The following is a 15,427-nucleotide window of genomic DNA, read 5'->3' on the forward strand; positions in this document are numbered from 1 at the left end:
CAATAACCATCTTTATCAATTCGGGATCCTAGGAACACAAAATTGTTAATTGCTTCCATTTTCTCCCCATCTACTTCAAAATCATTAAGTTCACATGTTGCCATAACTTTTGTCTTTTTGAGGTTAAGTTTAAGGCCATATTTAGCACTTTCTTCTTTAACTTTCATAATAAGTTCCTTCAAATCTTCTTTTCATTCTGCTAGCAAGGTGGTATCATCTGCATACCTCAAATTATTAATATTTTTTCCACCAATATTAATTCCAATTGAAGACTCCTCCAGCCCTGCCATTCTTAAAATGTATTCACTGTACAAGTTAAACAGGTATGGAGATAAAATACATCCTTGTTGCATCCCTTTACCTATTGTGAAATACTTAGTTTCTCCAAGATCTGTTCAGACAGTGGCTTCTTGTTCATAATAAAGATTCCTCAGAAGGATAATGAAATGCTATGGGACTTAACACATTCCACAGTTTCCTTGACTATAGCAAGGCTTTTGACTCTGTTGATCATGTAGGTAGACATTCTTGTAATATTCCTGTGTTCTTTCTATTATCCATCTCACATTGGCAATTTGATCTCTTATTCCACTGCCTTTTCGAAATCCTGCCTGTTTATCTGGCATTTCTCTCTTCATGAATGGTTCCAGTCTTTTCTGAATGATCTTAAGTAAGACTTTACTTGCATGAGAAATCAATGCTATAGTTCTGCAATTTTCACACTCTCTTGCATTGCCTTTCTTCAATAAAGGTATATAAACTGATTTTTTCCATTCCCTAGGCCATGCTGTTGTGATCCAAATTTGCTGACATAAAGCTGCTAAAATTTTAACTGCCTCTTCTCCCAGGGCTTTGAGCAGCTCAATGGGTATTCCATCTCCTCTTGGTGCTTTCTTACTGAATATTTGTTGCAGTGCCCACTTCACTTCACTCTCCACTGTACTGGTTCCTGTGTATAATTCTGCTCTTCAAATTTCTCAGTAATTTTGGAGTCCTTTCTGTAAAGGTCTTCTGTATACTCTTTCCATCTTTCTTTGATGTCTGCAGCTTCTGTAAGATATCCTTTGTGTTTACTTTTCAATATTGTCACCTTGGCACTAAATTTCCCTGTTAGTTCTCTGATCTTTTTGAAAAGATCTCTTGTTTTTCTTTTCCTGTTTTGGTCTTCTATTTGTTGGCATTCCTGCAAATTTCCTGTGGCCTTCATTTTCCTCCTTTCCTGAGCAGTTTTGATGGCATCTTCTGACAGCCATTTGGACTTCTTCTTACAAACTGTTTGGATATTCTTCTTTGCTTCTGTTTTAATTATATCTTTAATCTCTTCCCATAGTTCATCTGGTTCTCTTTCACACAAATTGAGTGTGTTGAATCTGTTCTGTATGTTAATATTGTATTCAGCTGGTATGTTTCCAAGATCATATCTGATAGACATTTGTGATGCATTCAGTTTCCATAGTTTCGCTTGTATTGTAGCCACTAATAATTCATGGTCTGTTCCATAATCTGCACCTGGAAAAGTCTTGACAGACTGAATTGCACTTCTCCATCTTCTTTGTCCAAGTATATAGTCAATTTGATTTCTATTGTCCATCAGGTGACACCCATGTGTACAATCTTTTTTTGTGCTGTTTAAAGCAGGTGTTAGCAACAAACAAAGAATTCTCTGCACAAAACTCAACTAGTCTCTTCCCTGCAGTGTTACAAATACCTAAACCAAAACGATCTGTTATTCCTTGTTCCTCAGTCTCTCCCACTTTTGCATTCCAATCTTCAATAAGTAGCCATAAATCTCGCTTTGGTACTGCATCTATCATTCTTGTAACTTGCCATAAAATTCTTCAATATCTTCTTCTGATGCCTCTGTAGTAGGTGCATAAACCTGAATGATGGTCATATTCATTGGATGTCCACTCACTCTGAGAGAAATGATTCTATCACTCACTGGATTATAACCCAATACATACATAGCCATCTTTTTCCTGAGTAAAACAGATACTCCATTTTTTCGCCTTGCCTCATGTCCTGAGTATAAACCACATAGTCCCCTGACTGAAAATGGCCTATTCCTGTCCATCTAAGTTTACTTATTCCCAATATATCCAGCTTCTTGCACTCCATTTCCATCTTTATTATTTCCAGCTTACCTTGGTTCATACTTCTAACATTCCAAGTTCCAATCCTGTGGATTTTTGTGAAACAGGGTGCCTCCCTTTTCCAACCTGCAACATCCATGACCAAGCTTCTTTCAGGATTTGACATTGAAAACATCATAAAAACTAGTTCTACTTGTGGAAGCCCTCTGTTCTTCCCCAGTTGCATGTTGGATGCCTTCAGGCCTCGGGTTTTACCACCCAGCACCATATCGTACTTTCTCATTTTTGGCACGTTCATGGAATGTTCCAATGGTACTACAATGTTGCAAAATGTACAAATCCCAGAGGTTATCCCATCTCTTTCCATGGTGTGATCATTGTTTCTGCTCTCCTTATCCAAACATCTTTATTGAGGTCTCAACAGTTGGAGCCAGACCCAGAAGTAATACCAAGTCTGGTTCCCACTGATGAGACCTCAATAAAAGTCGAAACCGGTCTGGGTAGTGACCCTTTCCATAATGTATAGCATTATACATGTCCGTAAGGATATGTGCTTTGCATTATGGAATACAAAGGCAAGTGATGTGAAGTCATTAGCCTCTAAATACGAGTGGCCAGTCCTGAAGTTACTTCAGGAGCAAACTTTGTTTGCTTACACTTGGATAAAGGATTAAACCCAGAATATAATTTCTTGGTATCTTTAATTTATAGTATAACCAAGAGGAAAAACTGTCAACAAATACAGCAAGTATTCAACAGCTCAAGTTAAATAACTCTAGATTCCTACTTAGCCTACACTAAGAATAAAACAAGTGCAAGTATATTATTAGCAAACAAAGCAGACTCAATAAGGAATAAATATAATAATATGCATAACAGTTTACTGCAGGCTATACATTAGGTCCCCCCACCCCTTATCAGCAGGAGATATGTAAGACACCCCATAGATACTTGACACTGCAGATAGTACCAAACCTTATATATACTATGTTTTTTCCTATACATACATACATACTTATGATAAAGTTTAATTTATAAGAGATTAACAACAATAATTAATAATAAAACAGAACGATTATAACAATATACAGTAATATAAGTTATCTGAATGTCAATGGAATCTTAGCAACCTCAGCATACATTTTTTTTATTATTTTACGAAGTCGAGACCTTGCACCTTTTTTACTTTAACGGAAGCACTTTATGGCTTCTCTTTGGCATATCCAAATTACCAGCATCACTACTCTTGTGCTTTGGGGACATTATTAAGTAAAATATAGGTTATTACTTGAACATTATTTTGGCTTTGAGCCAAAATAATGTCTTGAGTGGAAGCTCAATCTTATTCCTCATTAGTGCAAATCATAACTAAATTCCAAACCCATTATTTTAAAATATTATTCTCACATATGGGGTGTTATGCCATAACAGTCTAAAAACACTCGATACTTTCCATACCTTCACCACTGGTTAACAGGTGACTCTTCTCTAAAAAGATACTCTAGTCACTATCTCACTGATATAATTCCACTCTGCCTCTTATAGTTACATTAATGGGTGCCATTCCAATGAACTGGCTAACCCTATTCCTTCACTTTCTCTCAAATCCATATACAGACAGGCAGCTGCTGATTGACATATTTTCATTATCCAGCTCCAAACATACAGATTACAGAATTCAACTCCTAGTTCCCCTTTCATCCCTCCTACATTTGTTTTGGAATGGTCTTCAGCACAGTTTTTCCTCAGGGACTACACATCAGTTCTTCAAAAAAACCATATATAAACAAGTTGAACTAACCACCCCCACACGTGACATTGCTGTGTTGTAGGTTGTCTAACCTCTTATGGGTGGAATATTAATATATATAAGTATGAAGGTGAGAATTTTTTTGAATGGTAGGCAATATCAAGCACAGTAATATCCCACAGAAGATTCTACCAGTGAAGAGGTAGAGAAATTTTCGAGGCATTAGAGAAGACAGCTCACAAAATCAAAAAAGAAAAGTTGGTCCTTGTTGATTTAAACAGCAGAGCAAGAAATGATTTGGGAAAATTTGTAGAAAAGAGCAAAGCAAATAATAATGGTACCTGCTGGATTTCACTTCAGGACATGGACTAGTTCTTACTAACACCATGTTCCAAAATAAAAATGTACCCAAATTCACATAGAGAGAAGATCCAAGAAATAATAAAAAATCTCATTGACTATTATTGCTGATAGCAATATTTTCCCACTTGTACCAGATGCAAGAGTACTCAACTAAAGGAGTTGGAATAGGAAGTGATCACTATTTAGTTTTGAGAAGAATTAAACTGAATTTTATATTGAAAAGAAGAGTCCATATAAGAAAGTTTTAAAACATATTAAAGTTAAGCAGCTTTCAGAAGTGAATTGTAGACTAAAATATACAAAGATCATTCCAGAAAAATGAAAGTGTTTGAAAACAAGAAGCAAACCAAATTCAGTAGTAAACCCTTAAGAAAACATTAATTGATTCAGCCAGACATATATGTGGTAAGGTGGTCTGCAAGGATAGAAAAAATGCAGAATGCATGGTAAACCTAGAAAGTTAAAGAGACAGTCAAGGAAAAGAAGAAAGAAGTTCTGGCAACTAAGCCAACTTGCGACTTTAGAGAATGCAGAGAAACATGTAGGAAAGCGAAGCACTGTGTAAACTAACTAAACAAAAGTCATGGGAGGACTCAAGTAAGAACATAGAAAATAAATATCAGGAAGCTGGCAAAATATTCTGGAGGATATTGAAAAAGCTTAGAAATGGAGAAAAGAGTACTGCAAAAGGAATCAGAGATGATAATGGTGACATAAAACTGAAGATAAAGATATTTTAGATGTTCTGGAGTAATTACTTTAAAGGTTGTTAGTGAAAATATTGTCACAAGCAGTGACAACATAGCAGTAGAAAACAATCAACAGGAATGCAATCAGAAATACATATCAATATTTGAAGTAGAAAAAGCCATCAAAAAACTTGAAATGTGGAAAAGCAACTAAAATATTAGATTAGAAATGCTCAAATATGAAAGTATAAAAGTTTTACAGTGGCTACACTGCATAATTTAGAAGGCCTGGTCAAAGAGTCAAATCTCAGAGAATTGGAGTAGAGCTCTCATAGCACTCATCTATAAAAAAGGGAAATAAAACTGAATGCGAGAATTTCAGAGAAATTTTCCTACTGAGTTTCCTGGTAAGAACTATGCAAGTATACTTGAGAAAGAGCAAAGAAAAATTGTGGGAAGCTTGGTGAAGAACTATCTGGATTCATGCCAAATAGAAGTTGTCAGGATCAGATTTTCACTTAAAGATAAATGGTTATGAAATCATGGGAATATAACAAGGATCTGTATTTAAGTTGTGTTTTGTAGTTATGGAAAAGGCATATGACAAGGTGCCAAGAGAAACCTTTTGAAAATGCTATAGTTATATGCTGTAAATGGGACATTATACTTAGTCTACATTTGAGTCGAATTGTATTGTTCACTCAATGAACAATACCAGAATATAAAGTGTGGCAATTGTTAAATGAATGTCATTTGCTATAGTGAATTTCTGAATCTCATATTTACAACTTTCTGCTAAAAAAATAGCATTACAGCTAAAAGAATTCAGTCAAATTCTTCCTTCAATTTCTTCAGACCTGCAGCAAAAGAAAAGCGTGAGAGAGTTAAGATAGTGAGTCTGTTGCCACAGTATGACAGAGTAGAGCTAAGAAGGAGGGCCATAATAACAAATAACTCAATGCATAGGTTATGCAGGAGGAGTGGTTTGGAGCAAGACTGATGAGCAAAAGGACTTATATGAGAAGAATGGTTTGCATGTTAATGGATTTGGTGTTAAGATACTGGAAAAAGTGTTGTTGATGAAGTGAAAGTGGATGTGCAGAATCAGGGAAACTAAAGCTTTTAGGGGGTGGGAGGGGGCTGTTCAGTGGATATACAGACATCAGTGAAGCAGCTGAATATGACAATGTGTATAATATGCCTAGGTTAGTACCACTGGTAACAAACAGGAATGGGATAGTTAGCATAAAGCTTCGGGATAGCAGTAGGCCTAAGGGACTTTTGCACTTTATGTACACTAATGCCAAGAGCATTTAGAACAAGCAGGAGAAATTTTTGTCATTGGTTGGCTCATCCTGGCCAAAATTATTGGCATTAGTGAGACATGGCTAACAGAAGATGATATAGTTAGTGGGATAGAATGTGAAGGATATAGTGCAATCAGAAAGAAAAGAATTGGGGGAGGAGTGTTATTGATGATAGCGATGAACTGCAGCCAAAGAGAGTAGGTGAGTGAAAATCTGTGAAACCGAGTGAAACTCAACTGCAGACAAGTGAAAATTGTGCATTTGAGGCTATCCAGTGTGAGATAGAGGCCAGCAGAACAAAATATACAGTTGGACGCTTCTATAGATCAGGGGAGGCAAAAGATGATGGGGGAATGTATGCATTGGCAAATAAACTCAATGAGTGGAGGAGAGGTAATTATTATGGGTGATTTCAACTATGGAAACAGAGATTGGAAGGAGGAGAGGGCACACGGGGGCAAGGAAATATAATTTATGCAGTTACTAAGGGATAATTACCTGAGACAGTATGTGAGGAATATACTAGGGGTTCGAGAGTGCTAGTCTCATAACTGCAGATCTGTAGTCTAGTAACTAATAACTGCAGATTCGAGAGTGCAGATCTAGTAACTGCATCTAAGAATTTGTCTATAAAGAACATCACCACGTTGCCACCAATTGGTGAGAGTGGTCATTGACCTGGGAGGTGTCTAAATGTGTGGAATTGTCAGTTAAGACTGGGAATATGTAGAATTACAGGACTGGTAAGTATGACAAGCTTAGGAGATTCCTTGGATCGGTGCCATGGTATGTGAAACTGCAAGGACTACATGTTGATAGTGCATGGGAAGTGGTAAAGGAGTGTCATCAGCATCATCATCAAATTCCTGCCATGTACCCTCAAGGGGTGTACAGGATATGATAGTACTACATAAAAAAATTACATCATTACTAACTTCCTATCTACAATTTTCCTCCAAATCAGTCTGTTACTTGTCAAGACTCCAACATTATCAGATCTTATATTTCTATCATCCAAGACACTTTGTACCGAATCAATCCACCTATATCTTGGTCTTCCTCTGGGTCGTTTTCCTGCCAACCTGGCAAAGAACACTTGTTTTGCTAATCTTTCCTCTCCCATTCTATTTAAGTGACCATACCACCTGAGATTAGCTCTGCTAACGCATTCCTGGATGCTGACAATGCCAAGTTCTTTCCTAATATCCTCATTCTTAATATGATATTGCCATTGATGCCCTCTGTTCATGCCTCTAATCTTTCTCAGGACTCTCATATCTGCAGTCTTTAGTCAAGTGTTTTACTTCTAACCCAGCTCTCATATCCATAAGTTAAAACTGGTTTGAACACAGTCTTGTATACAGCTAATTTAGTGTTCCGACTAATTTCTCTCTTATTCCATATGAATTTATTCAATTGACTTCCCACCATACCAGCTTTGCTGATTCTGTTGTCTATTTCTATATTTAATTTACCATCTTCACTAAAAATCGTGCCTAAGTAGCTGAAATGTTTTACTTGTTCCACAGGTTCTCCATTCACAACACAGTTGACATTTACAATGATTCTACCTATTTCCATTGTCTGTCTTTTTATTGCTGACCTTCATACCATATCTATTACAACAGTTATTCAATTTAGTCAGAGAATCTTGCAGACTTGTTGTAATAGATACCATATCTATTACAACAGTTATTCAATTTAGTCAGAGAATCTTGCAATCTTGGATTTATTTAGAAGTATAACATCATCCGAATAAAGCAAAGAGCAGACATTAACATCTCCAATTTTGATATCATGTTTAATACCACTTTCCTTCATAATGTGTGGTCCATATAGATAATGAATAACAGAGGGGATAATGTACATCCTTGTCTTACACCAGATTTAACATTAAACCATCTTCCTGTACTTCCTTCAATTCTAACTGCTGACTTACAACTCAAATAAAGACTAAGTATTGCTTGATATAATGCCCCATTGACACCATATAACTGCAGCATATTGAATAGCTTCTCTCTTGGCACCTTGTCATATGCCTTTTCCAAATCGACAAAACTCAAATACAGATCTTTGTTATATTCCCATGATTTCTCCACTATTTGTCGTAAAGTGAAGATCTGATCCTGACAGCCTCTATTTGGCCTCAATCCAGCTTGTTCTTCGCCCAGCTTTTCTTCCACAATTCTTCTCAACCGTTTCTCAAGTATACTTGCATAGATCTTGCCAGGAACACTCAGTAGGGAAATACCTCTGTAATTCTCACATTCAGCTTTATTTCCCTTTTTATATATGGGCACTATGAGAGCTCTACTCCAATCATCGGGAATTCATCCCTCTGTCCAGGCTTTCTGAACTATGCAGTGCAGCCACTGTAAGACTTTTATACCACCATACTTCAGCATTTCTGGTCGAATATCATCTACTCCTGCTGCCTTTCCACATTTCAAGTTTTTGACGGCTTTTTCTACCTCAAGTATGGATATGTATTCCTGACTGCATGCCTGGTCAGTGTTTTTTACCATTGTGCTGTCATCACTGCTTGTTTCATTTAGCAGTTTTTCAAAGTAATTACTCCATACTTCAAGGATATCTTTTTCCCCTGATTTCATGTCACCTTTATCATCTCTAACTCCTTTTACAGCACTCTTTCCTCCATTCCTAAGCTTCTTCAACAACCTCCAGAATATTTTGCCACCTTCTTGATATTTATTTTCTATATTCTTGCCAAAGTCTTCCCATGACTTTTGTTTAGCTAGTTTTACACAGTGTTTCGCTTTCTTACATTTGTCTCTGTATTCTCTAAGAGCAAAAGCTGACTTATTTGCCAGGAACTTTTGATATGCTTTCTTCATTTCCTTCATGGCTTCTTTAGCGTCCTGTGTCCACCATGGAGTTCTGATTTTTCTATCCTTGCAGACAACCTCACCGCATTCCTGTCTGGCTGAATCAATCAGGGTTTTCTTCAAGGCTTGCCACTGAATCTCCATGGTTTGGTTCCTGTTCTCAAACTCTTTCATTTTTTCTTCAATTATCTTTGTGTATTTTAGTCGCCAGTTCACATCTGAGAGCATCTCAACTTTTATTCACTTTAAAACTTTCTTACATGTTATTCTTTTCAATATGAAATTCAATTTTATCTTGCTCAAGATTAAATAGTGATCACTTCCAATTTCAAATCCTCTGTACACTCTGGTGTCCTGCACCAGGTAGAAAACATCAATATCAACAATAACATAGTCAATGAGACTTTTCTTATTCCTTGCTTCTTCTCTCCATGTGAATTTGTGCACATTTTTATGTTGGAACATGATGTTAGTAATAACCAGTCCATGTCCTGAGCAGAAATCCAACAGATATTTGCCATTATTATTAGCTTTGCTCTTCTCTCCAAATTTTCCCTGTGTCTGAGGGAGATAATGGCAAAGTGCATACCTAGCATCAGAAAGTAAATCAAGTGTGAGTTAAATGGATGAATATCATCATTAAGGCGGAGCTGAAAAAAAAAAAAAAAAAAAAAAAAAGAAACAATTGTGGAGGAAATTTAAGAAGAAAGGTCACTTGCAAGCACATGAACAGTACAAAGCACAGGCTAGAAGAGTAACTAGAGTGATAAGAAAGGCAAAAGCAGGTTATGAAAGGAAGTTAGCAATGCAGGCTAAAGAGAATCCCAAACAGGTCTTTCGACATGCTGCAAGTAAAAGAATATATATATATATATATATATATAGCAGAATGATTTTAATAAATGTCAATGGTAGGGAGGTAACTGAATCAGTCGAAATAGTAGAATTACTAAGTGAACGCTTTGAAAGATTATATCATCCAGGTGGTGAAACTGCAGGAATGAGAGAGCCAAAGGCAACTGAGGTAAATGAAATCAAAGTGCATAGCATATTACAGAATCTTAATGTGAATACAGTTGTGGGATTGGATAGTATACCAGCTTGAGTTTTACGTGAAATGGCAAGGGAATTTTCAGTGCTCATGATCATATTGTTTACTCTAAATCTCAGCTCTGGGTTAATCCCAAGAGGGTGGAAAGAGGGGTAAATAATTCCACTGTATAAAGGACTCCAAGACTGATGTAGCAAATTACTGACTGATCAGCATATCAGGAGTTGTTGTCAAAGAATTGGAGAAAGGGGCCAGCATGGTTTTGTGAAGGATTGGTCATGCCTCAGTAAGTTGTTGACGTTTTTATAATACAGTAACAGCTGAGTTGGATAAAGGTAATGGATTTACAATAATACTGCTGTACTTTGCAAAGTTCTTTGACAAGATACCATATGGAATTCTAATCAGTAAACTGCAGCAGATGGTGATGGATATAGGGTTAGTGAGGTGGATAGGAGGGTGGTTGATAGAGAGAGATCAGAGAGTAATTTATTCAGGAGTAGAGTCCAAAAGAAGGCTTGTGACTAGTGCCATGTTGCAGGGTTCTGTTCTTGGACTACTACTGTTTCATCTATTCATTAACGATATAAGAAAAGATCTGAGAAGAACTGTTTAGTTATTTGCCGATGATGCAAAGTTGGGTAGAGCAATAGTTAATACAGATGATGTCAAAATTCTGCAGGATGATTTGGATAGATTGGCAGACTGGATAAAGGAGAATAAATGTCAATTTAATTTGGCAAAGTGACATTTTGGGTGAAAAGATTACCAACTGTACCACATTTGTGGAACTGTATACTCCAGGAAATTGATGAAGTCAGAGACTTGGGAGTGTTAGTGGATAGGGAATTAAAGTTTGGGGGGGGGGCACATAGTAAAAGTGGCTAAAACTGCTCATCAGATCACTTGACTACTGAAGAATACTTTGACGAGCATAGACAAGCAGATTGTTATTCCTCATTATCGAGCCTTGATAAGATCCCCCCACCTTGACTACTGCACACAAATCTGGATGCCAGGGTTTCTTAGTGATGAGGAGGAGGTGGAGAGGATCCAGAAGCAAGTGACCAAGATGGAAGCAGGTCTATGGAATGAACCTTATGAGAACAACTTGAAGATTTGTGGGTTATAGAAACTGGTTGAAGGCAGAAAAGGGGTGATATTATTATGACATACAAATTACTGAAGCAGTTTTTACAAGATTAATTCAGAGGAAATTTTTCAGAACAGGCCTGGTGGTGAGAGAACTAGGGGCATTCCATGAAACCTGAGTAAGAGTGTAGTTTGCAAGTGTGTTTGAACTAGGTTTTTTTGCTTGGAGAGTGGTGAACAAGTGGAATATGTTGCCAGAGTCTGTTGTGGGTGCCATGACTGTGAATGGATTCAAAGCAAAGTATGGTAGATACTGCACAAATGTTGGATAGTTCTTGACATTATGTTTAGGGCCTCCCTCAATGAGTCTAAGGACTCCTTGGAGTTGCCCATAATAATAATAAATCTTGTCAGTGGTTTGTTATAGTGCAGCATATGAATGCATTATGAATATGCTTGCACATGCCTCTCTTATCAAGAATGAAGATCACATAAACTTAATATTAAATATCTGAATAAACTGCACATTCTATATGCCATCAATATTACTTTTCTCCATATAAAATTAATTCAATATATGGGATTAAAAATTTAAAAAAAAATGAACATTTATGTCTATGTTTCTTACCTTATATTTTCTCTGGGAGAAATAACTGAAATGTTCTCAAATGGTGTCGCTATTTAATAGTAATAATAGCAAATGCTATATAAATTTAACTTACTTCAAATTTTCTTTCAAAATCCTGAAACTCAAAGAAACGGTTCTGAAATCCTTCAGCAAGCGCTCCAGCTGAAAATTTATTCCAAATTAGAATTTACTTTTATACTAATGCAACTGACAAAAAGAAAATTAAAACTATAAATAAAATACAAAACAAAGACATTTTTAATTCTGAATATTGGCTATTTTGGTCTCTTGACTACTACCACAGAAAGGGGGATAAAGTACATATGAATATGCTTAAACTCATATTTGCAGAAATTAATCTAAGTAAAATAATAAGCTAACTGTCATAATAAAACAGTCCTTGTTAGTGGAAAGGAATGCATGAAATGCAAACACTTCAAAAATTTATCTGAATTTCTAATTCCAATGGAAGAATTAACCTTGCTAAAAAAGTGGAAATGATGAATTATGAAAAAGTAAGGGAGAAACAAAGAGGAAATCAAATGCTGTGTTTGAACATAATGATGAGCATAGAATTTACCTAACACAAATTATAGAATATTAAAATCCAAAAACATTATCTTTTGAAACGTTTGGGAAGAACATGTTTCAAGGGCATCCTTTAATCACATAAAGAGGCTTAAATATATGAACTTTTTTTAAGATAATTAAGGGATGTCCAATAGAAAACTTCCAAACTAAGAATGCTGTTAATGTTTTCTGTTTACTTGCCTTTTTCTTTTTTTTTTTCTCTATAGAAGTTGTGGTGTTTTTTATTGCTGATTTTCATATCAAATTTGACAGTAGTTATTTAAAGAGAAGGAACAGATTTATTCAAGAAGATAAATCAAGAAGAGCCAGCCTGGTTGGCTGAGTGGTTAGTGTATCTGCTCTCCAGCCAAAAGGCTGTGGGTTCGAATCCTGCTGTGGGCATGGATGTTTTAGCTTGTCTGTGAAAATACCACTGGCAGTGGTAGATGGCGTTGATGTAGATGATGAAAGTAGTAGTTAGCGGAGTGAGTGGTGGAGAGTTGTAGAGTAGGTGCTCTCCCTCGATGAGTCTTGGGAGTCCCTGGAGATGCCATGTAATAATAATAACTTCATTAACACAGGGTAAGAATTTAGCTATTATGCTAAATTTTAACCCTTCATATTTTGATTGAGGATATTAATCCTCTACTTAAAAAATAACAACTGGACACAAACAGTAGGATTAAATATAAATTCCCTTAATAATATGGTCCATATAAATTATAACAAGCATTATAATTCTCTTGATTAATGTCAAGCTATCCTTTAATATGACATTCTTTAAGACTAATATATAAGACTTAATTAATTTTGTTAAGACAAAATATAAGACTATTACCTGTGTAGGGTTTCCAAATACAACAAACAGATTTAGTGTTTGCATGGTTTTCCTTATCATATACTTTTTGAGATCAACAAAGCTTAAATTAGGATTTAAAAGCTTAATGCTTACAAATCCAAACTATATTTCCAGGATTTCTTAATAGTTTCTCATATGACAAAAATCTGATATCGGCACCCTATCTCAGCATAACAGTTTCTTGGAATACTCGGTAAAGAAATGCTTCTATAACTCTAGCATTTGGTTTTATTTCTCTCTTGATAATAAAATTTAGTAAGCAAGACTTATTGTATGACAGTTATCCCAACTCAACTGACCATAAAGGCTATTATGAGGGTGGCTGACAAGTTCTCAGTCTAGACCATATATGGTAACACTATCAACAAGATTTCTTTTTCCAAGTTGGTACATCTTCATAAGCAGCCATGTGAAATCACAAGTCATTCTATCAAGTAGTTTCTTGTTTTATACAGCTGTCTGAAGCAAAAATGTTGACTGTATCCCTTTGAAATGGATAAAATTGAGTATTGTGCAGTTATAAAATTCTTTGTAAAAGAAGCTTTAATGCCAAAAGAAATTCATTCGAAGTTCATAAAAGTTTATATGGGCACTCTTCTCCTTTGTTTTCAACAATTGAGAAATGGGCTGCCAAGTTTAAATGTGGCCATACCAGTCTTGAAGATGATCCATATGAAGGACATCCAAAAAGTGTAATGCCACCAGAAATCATCGATCAACGATGATTTCTGGTGTTGTCCAATACCATATGCACAATATCGTATTGGATGACCAGTGAGTCAAAGTGCATGAAATTGCTGAGACTATAGGCATTTCAAAAGAACGTGTAGGATATATTTTCATGAAGAATTGCATATGAAAAGGCTTTGCACAAGATGGGTGCCACGCTTGCTCACAGCAGATCAAAAACGCACGGACATGAAAATCTCTGAATAGTGCTTGGAGCATTTTAACAAGAATAAAACTGATTCTGTGCATCAATTTATTACTTTGGATTCACCATTACATACCAGAATCCAAAAGCAGTCAAAACAATGGACAGAAGCCGGTTGTTCATCACCAAAGAAGACAAAGTTGGTTCCATCAGCAGGAAAGGTCATGGCATCAGTCTTTTGGGATGCTAAAGGCATTTTGTTTATTAATTATCTTGAAAAGGGTAAAACAATAACTGGGGAATATCATTCCAATCTTTTAACCAGACTAGATGAAAAAATTCGTAAGAAAAGACCCGGTTTGCAGAACAAAAAAATCATCTTTTATCAAGACAATGCACCTGCCTGCAAAGGTGTTTTGGCAATGGGAAAATTAAGGGATCTGCACTATGAATTGTTGGAACATCCACTCTATTCCCCAGATTTAGCTCCCTCTCACTTCTATCTCTTCCCAAAACTAAAAACCAAGAAGAAATACAACAGAGGAAATCAAACACAATGTCTGATCATAATGATGTTAGAATTTACTTAACAAATTTTTCATTTGTACCAATTTTATATTTTTATGAGCAAAATTTTTCAAAGGTTTAATAGTTGATTGATTCATTAGTTTTTTTTTATAGATTTATAAGGTTGACTGAGTTGGGATGGCTCAAGAGAAAATAAGCCTTGCTTACTAAATTTTAATATAAAAGAAGGAGCAACATGAACTTGATTCTAAAATCCTAGTCTTTTAACACGTTTGCTGCCAACTACGAGTATACTCGTAGTAGGTGAACCTGCTTCACAAGCCAGCTACGAGTATACTCGTAGGACGCTTACCGCCGGGAACGAGATTATTGTAGTGACCTTGAAGAAGCCAAAATGCTTGGCTTGTTGGGCTAGCATCAAAACTGTCTATTCTGATAGACCGTATATGCTCCGTACAAGCCAACTACGAGTATACTCGTAGGACGTTTACCTCCGGTAACGAGATTATCGTACTGACCTTGAGGAAGGAAAACTGCTCGGCGTAGGGGAACAGACCATGCCAAAGTAGCGTGGCAGCGAACGTGTTAATAAACCATTATGAGAATTCCTCTAAAATCATCTGGGATTTGATCTTGTTACAAAGACTTTAGAATTATGTAATGTAACTACTGTAAAGCTTTTATACCATCATAGAGTCAGAATTCACTATAACAAACTCACTCACAACAAATTATCCAAAACTAACAACTAAAGTTCCCACACGCACAGCATTATCC

General features: G+C 36.1%; 1 protein-coding gene across 1 annotated transcript in view; it reads right to left on the reverse strand.

Moving 5' to 3' along the window:
* Nucleotides 1-15,427, reverse strand: part of Marf (Mitochondrial assembly regulatory factor) — a 373,692-nt gene that overhangs the window by 145,393 nt on the left and 212,872 nt on the right. The window contains exon 9 of the mRNA XM_090399591.1: nucleotides 11,914-11,981. Coding sequence (XP_090255717.1) covers nucleotides 11,914-11,981 — 68 coding nt within the window. The remainder of the gene's footprint in view (nucleotides 1-11,913; nucleotides 11,982-15,427) is intronic.

Source organism: Typopeltis vanoorti, chromosome 10, assembly GCF_054136105.1.
Source record: "Typopeltis vanoorti isolate ZY-2024b chromosome 10, IOZ_Tvanoo_1.0, whole genome shotgun sequence".
Lineage (NCBI taxonomy): Eukaryota > Metazoa > Arthropoda > Arachnida > Uropygi > Thelyphonidae > Typopeltis > Typopeltis vanoorti.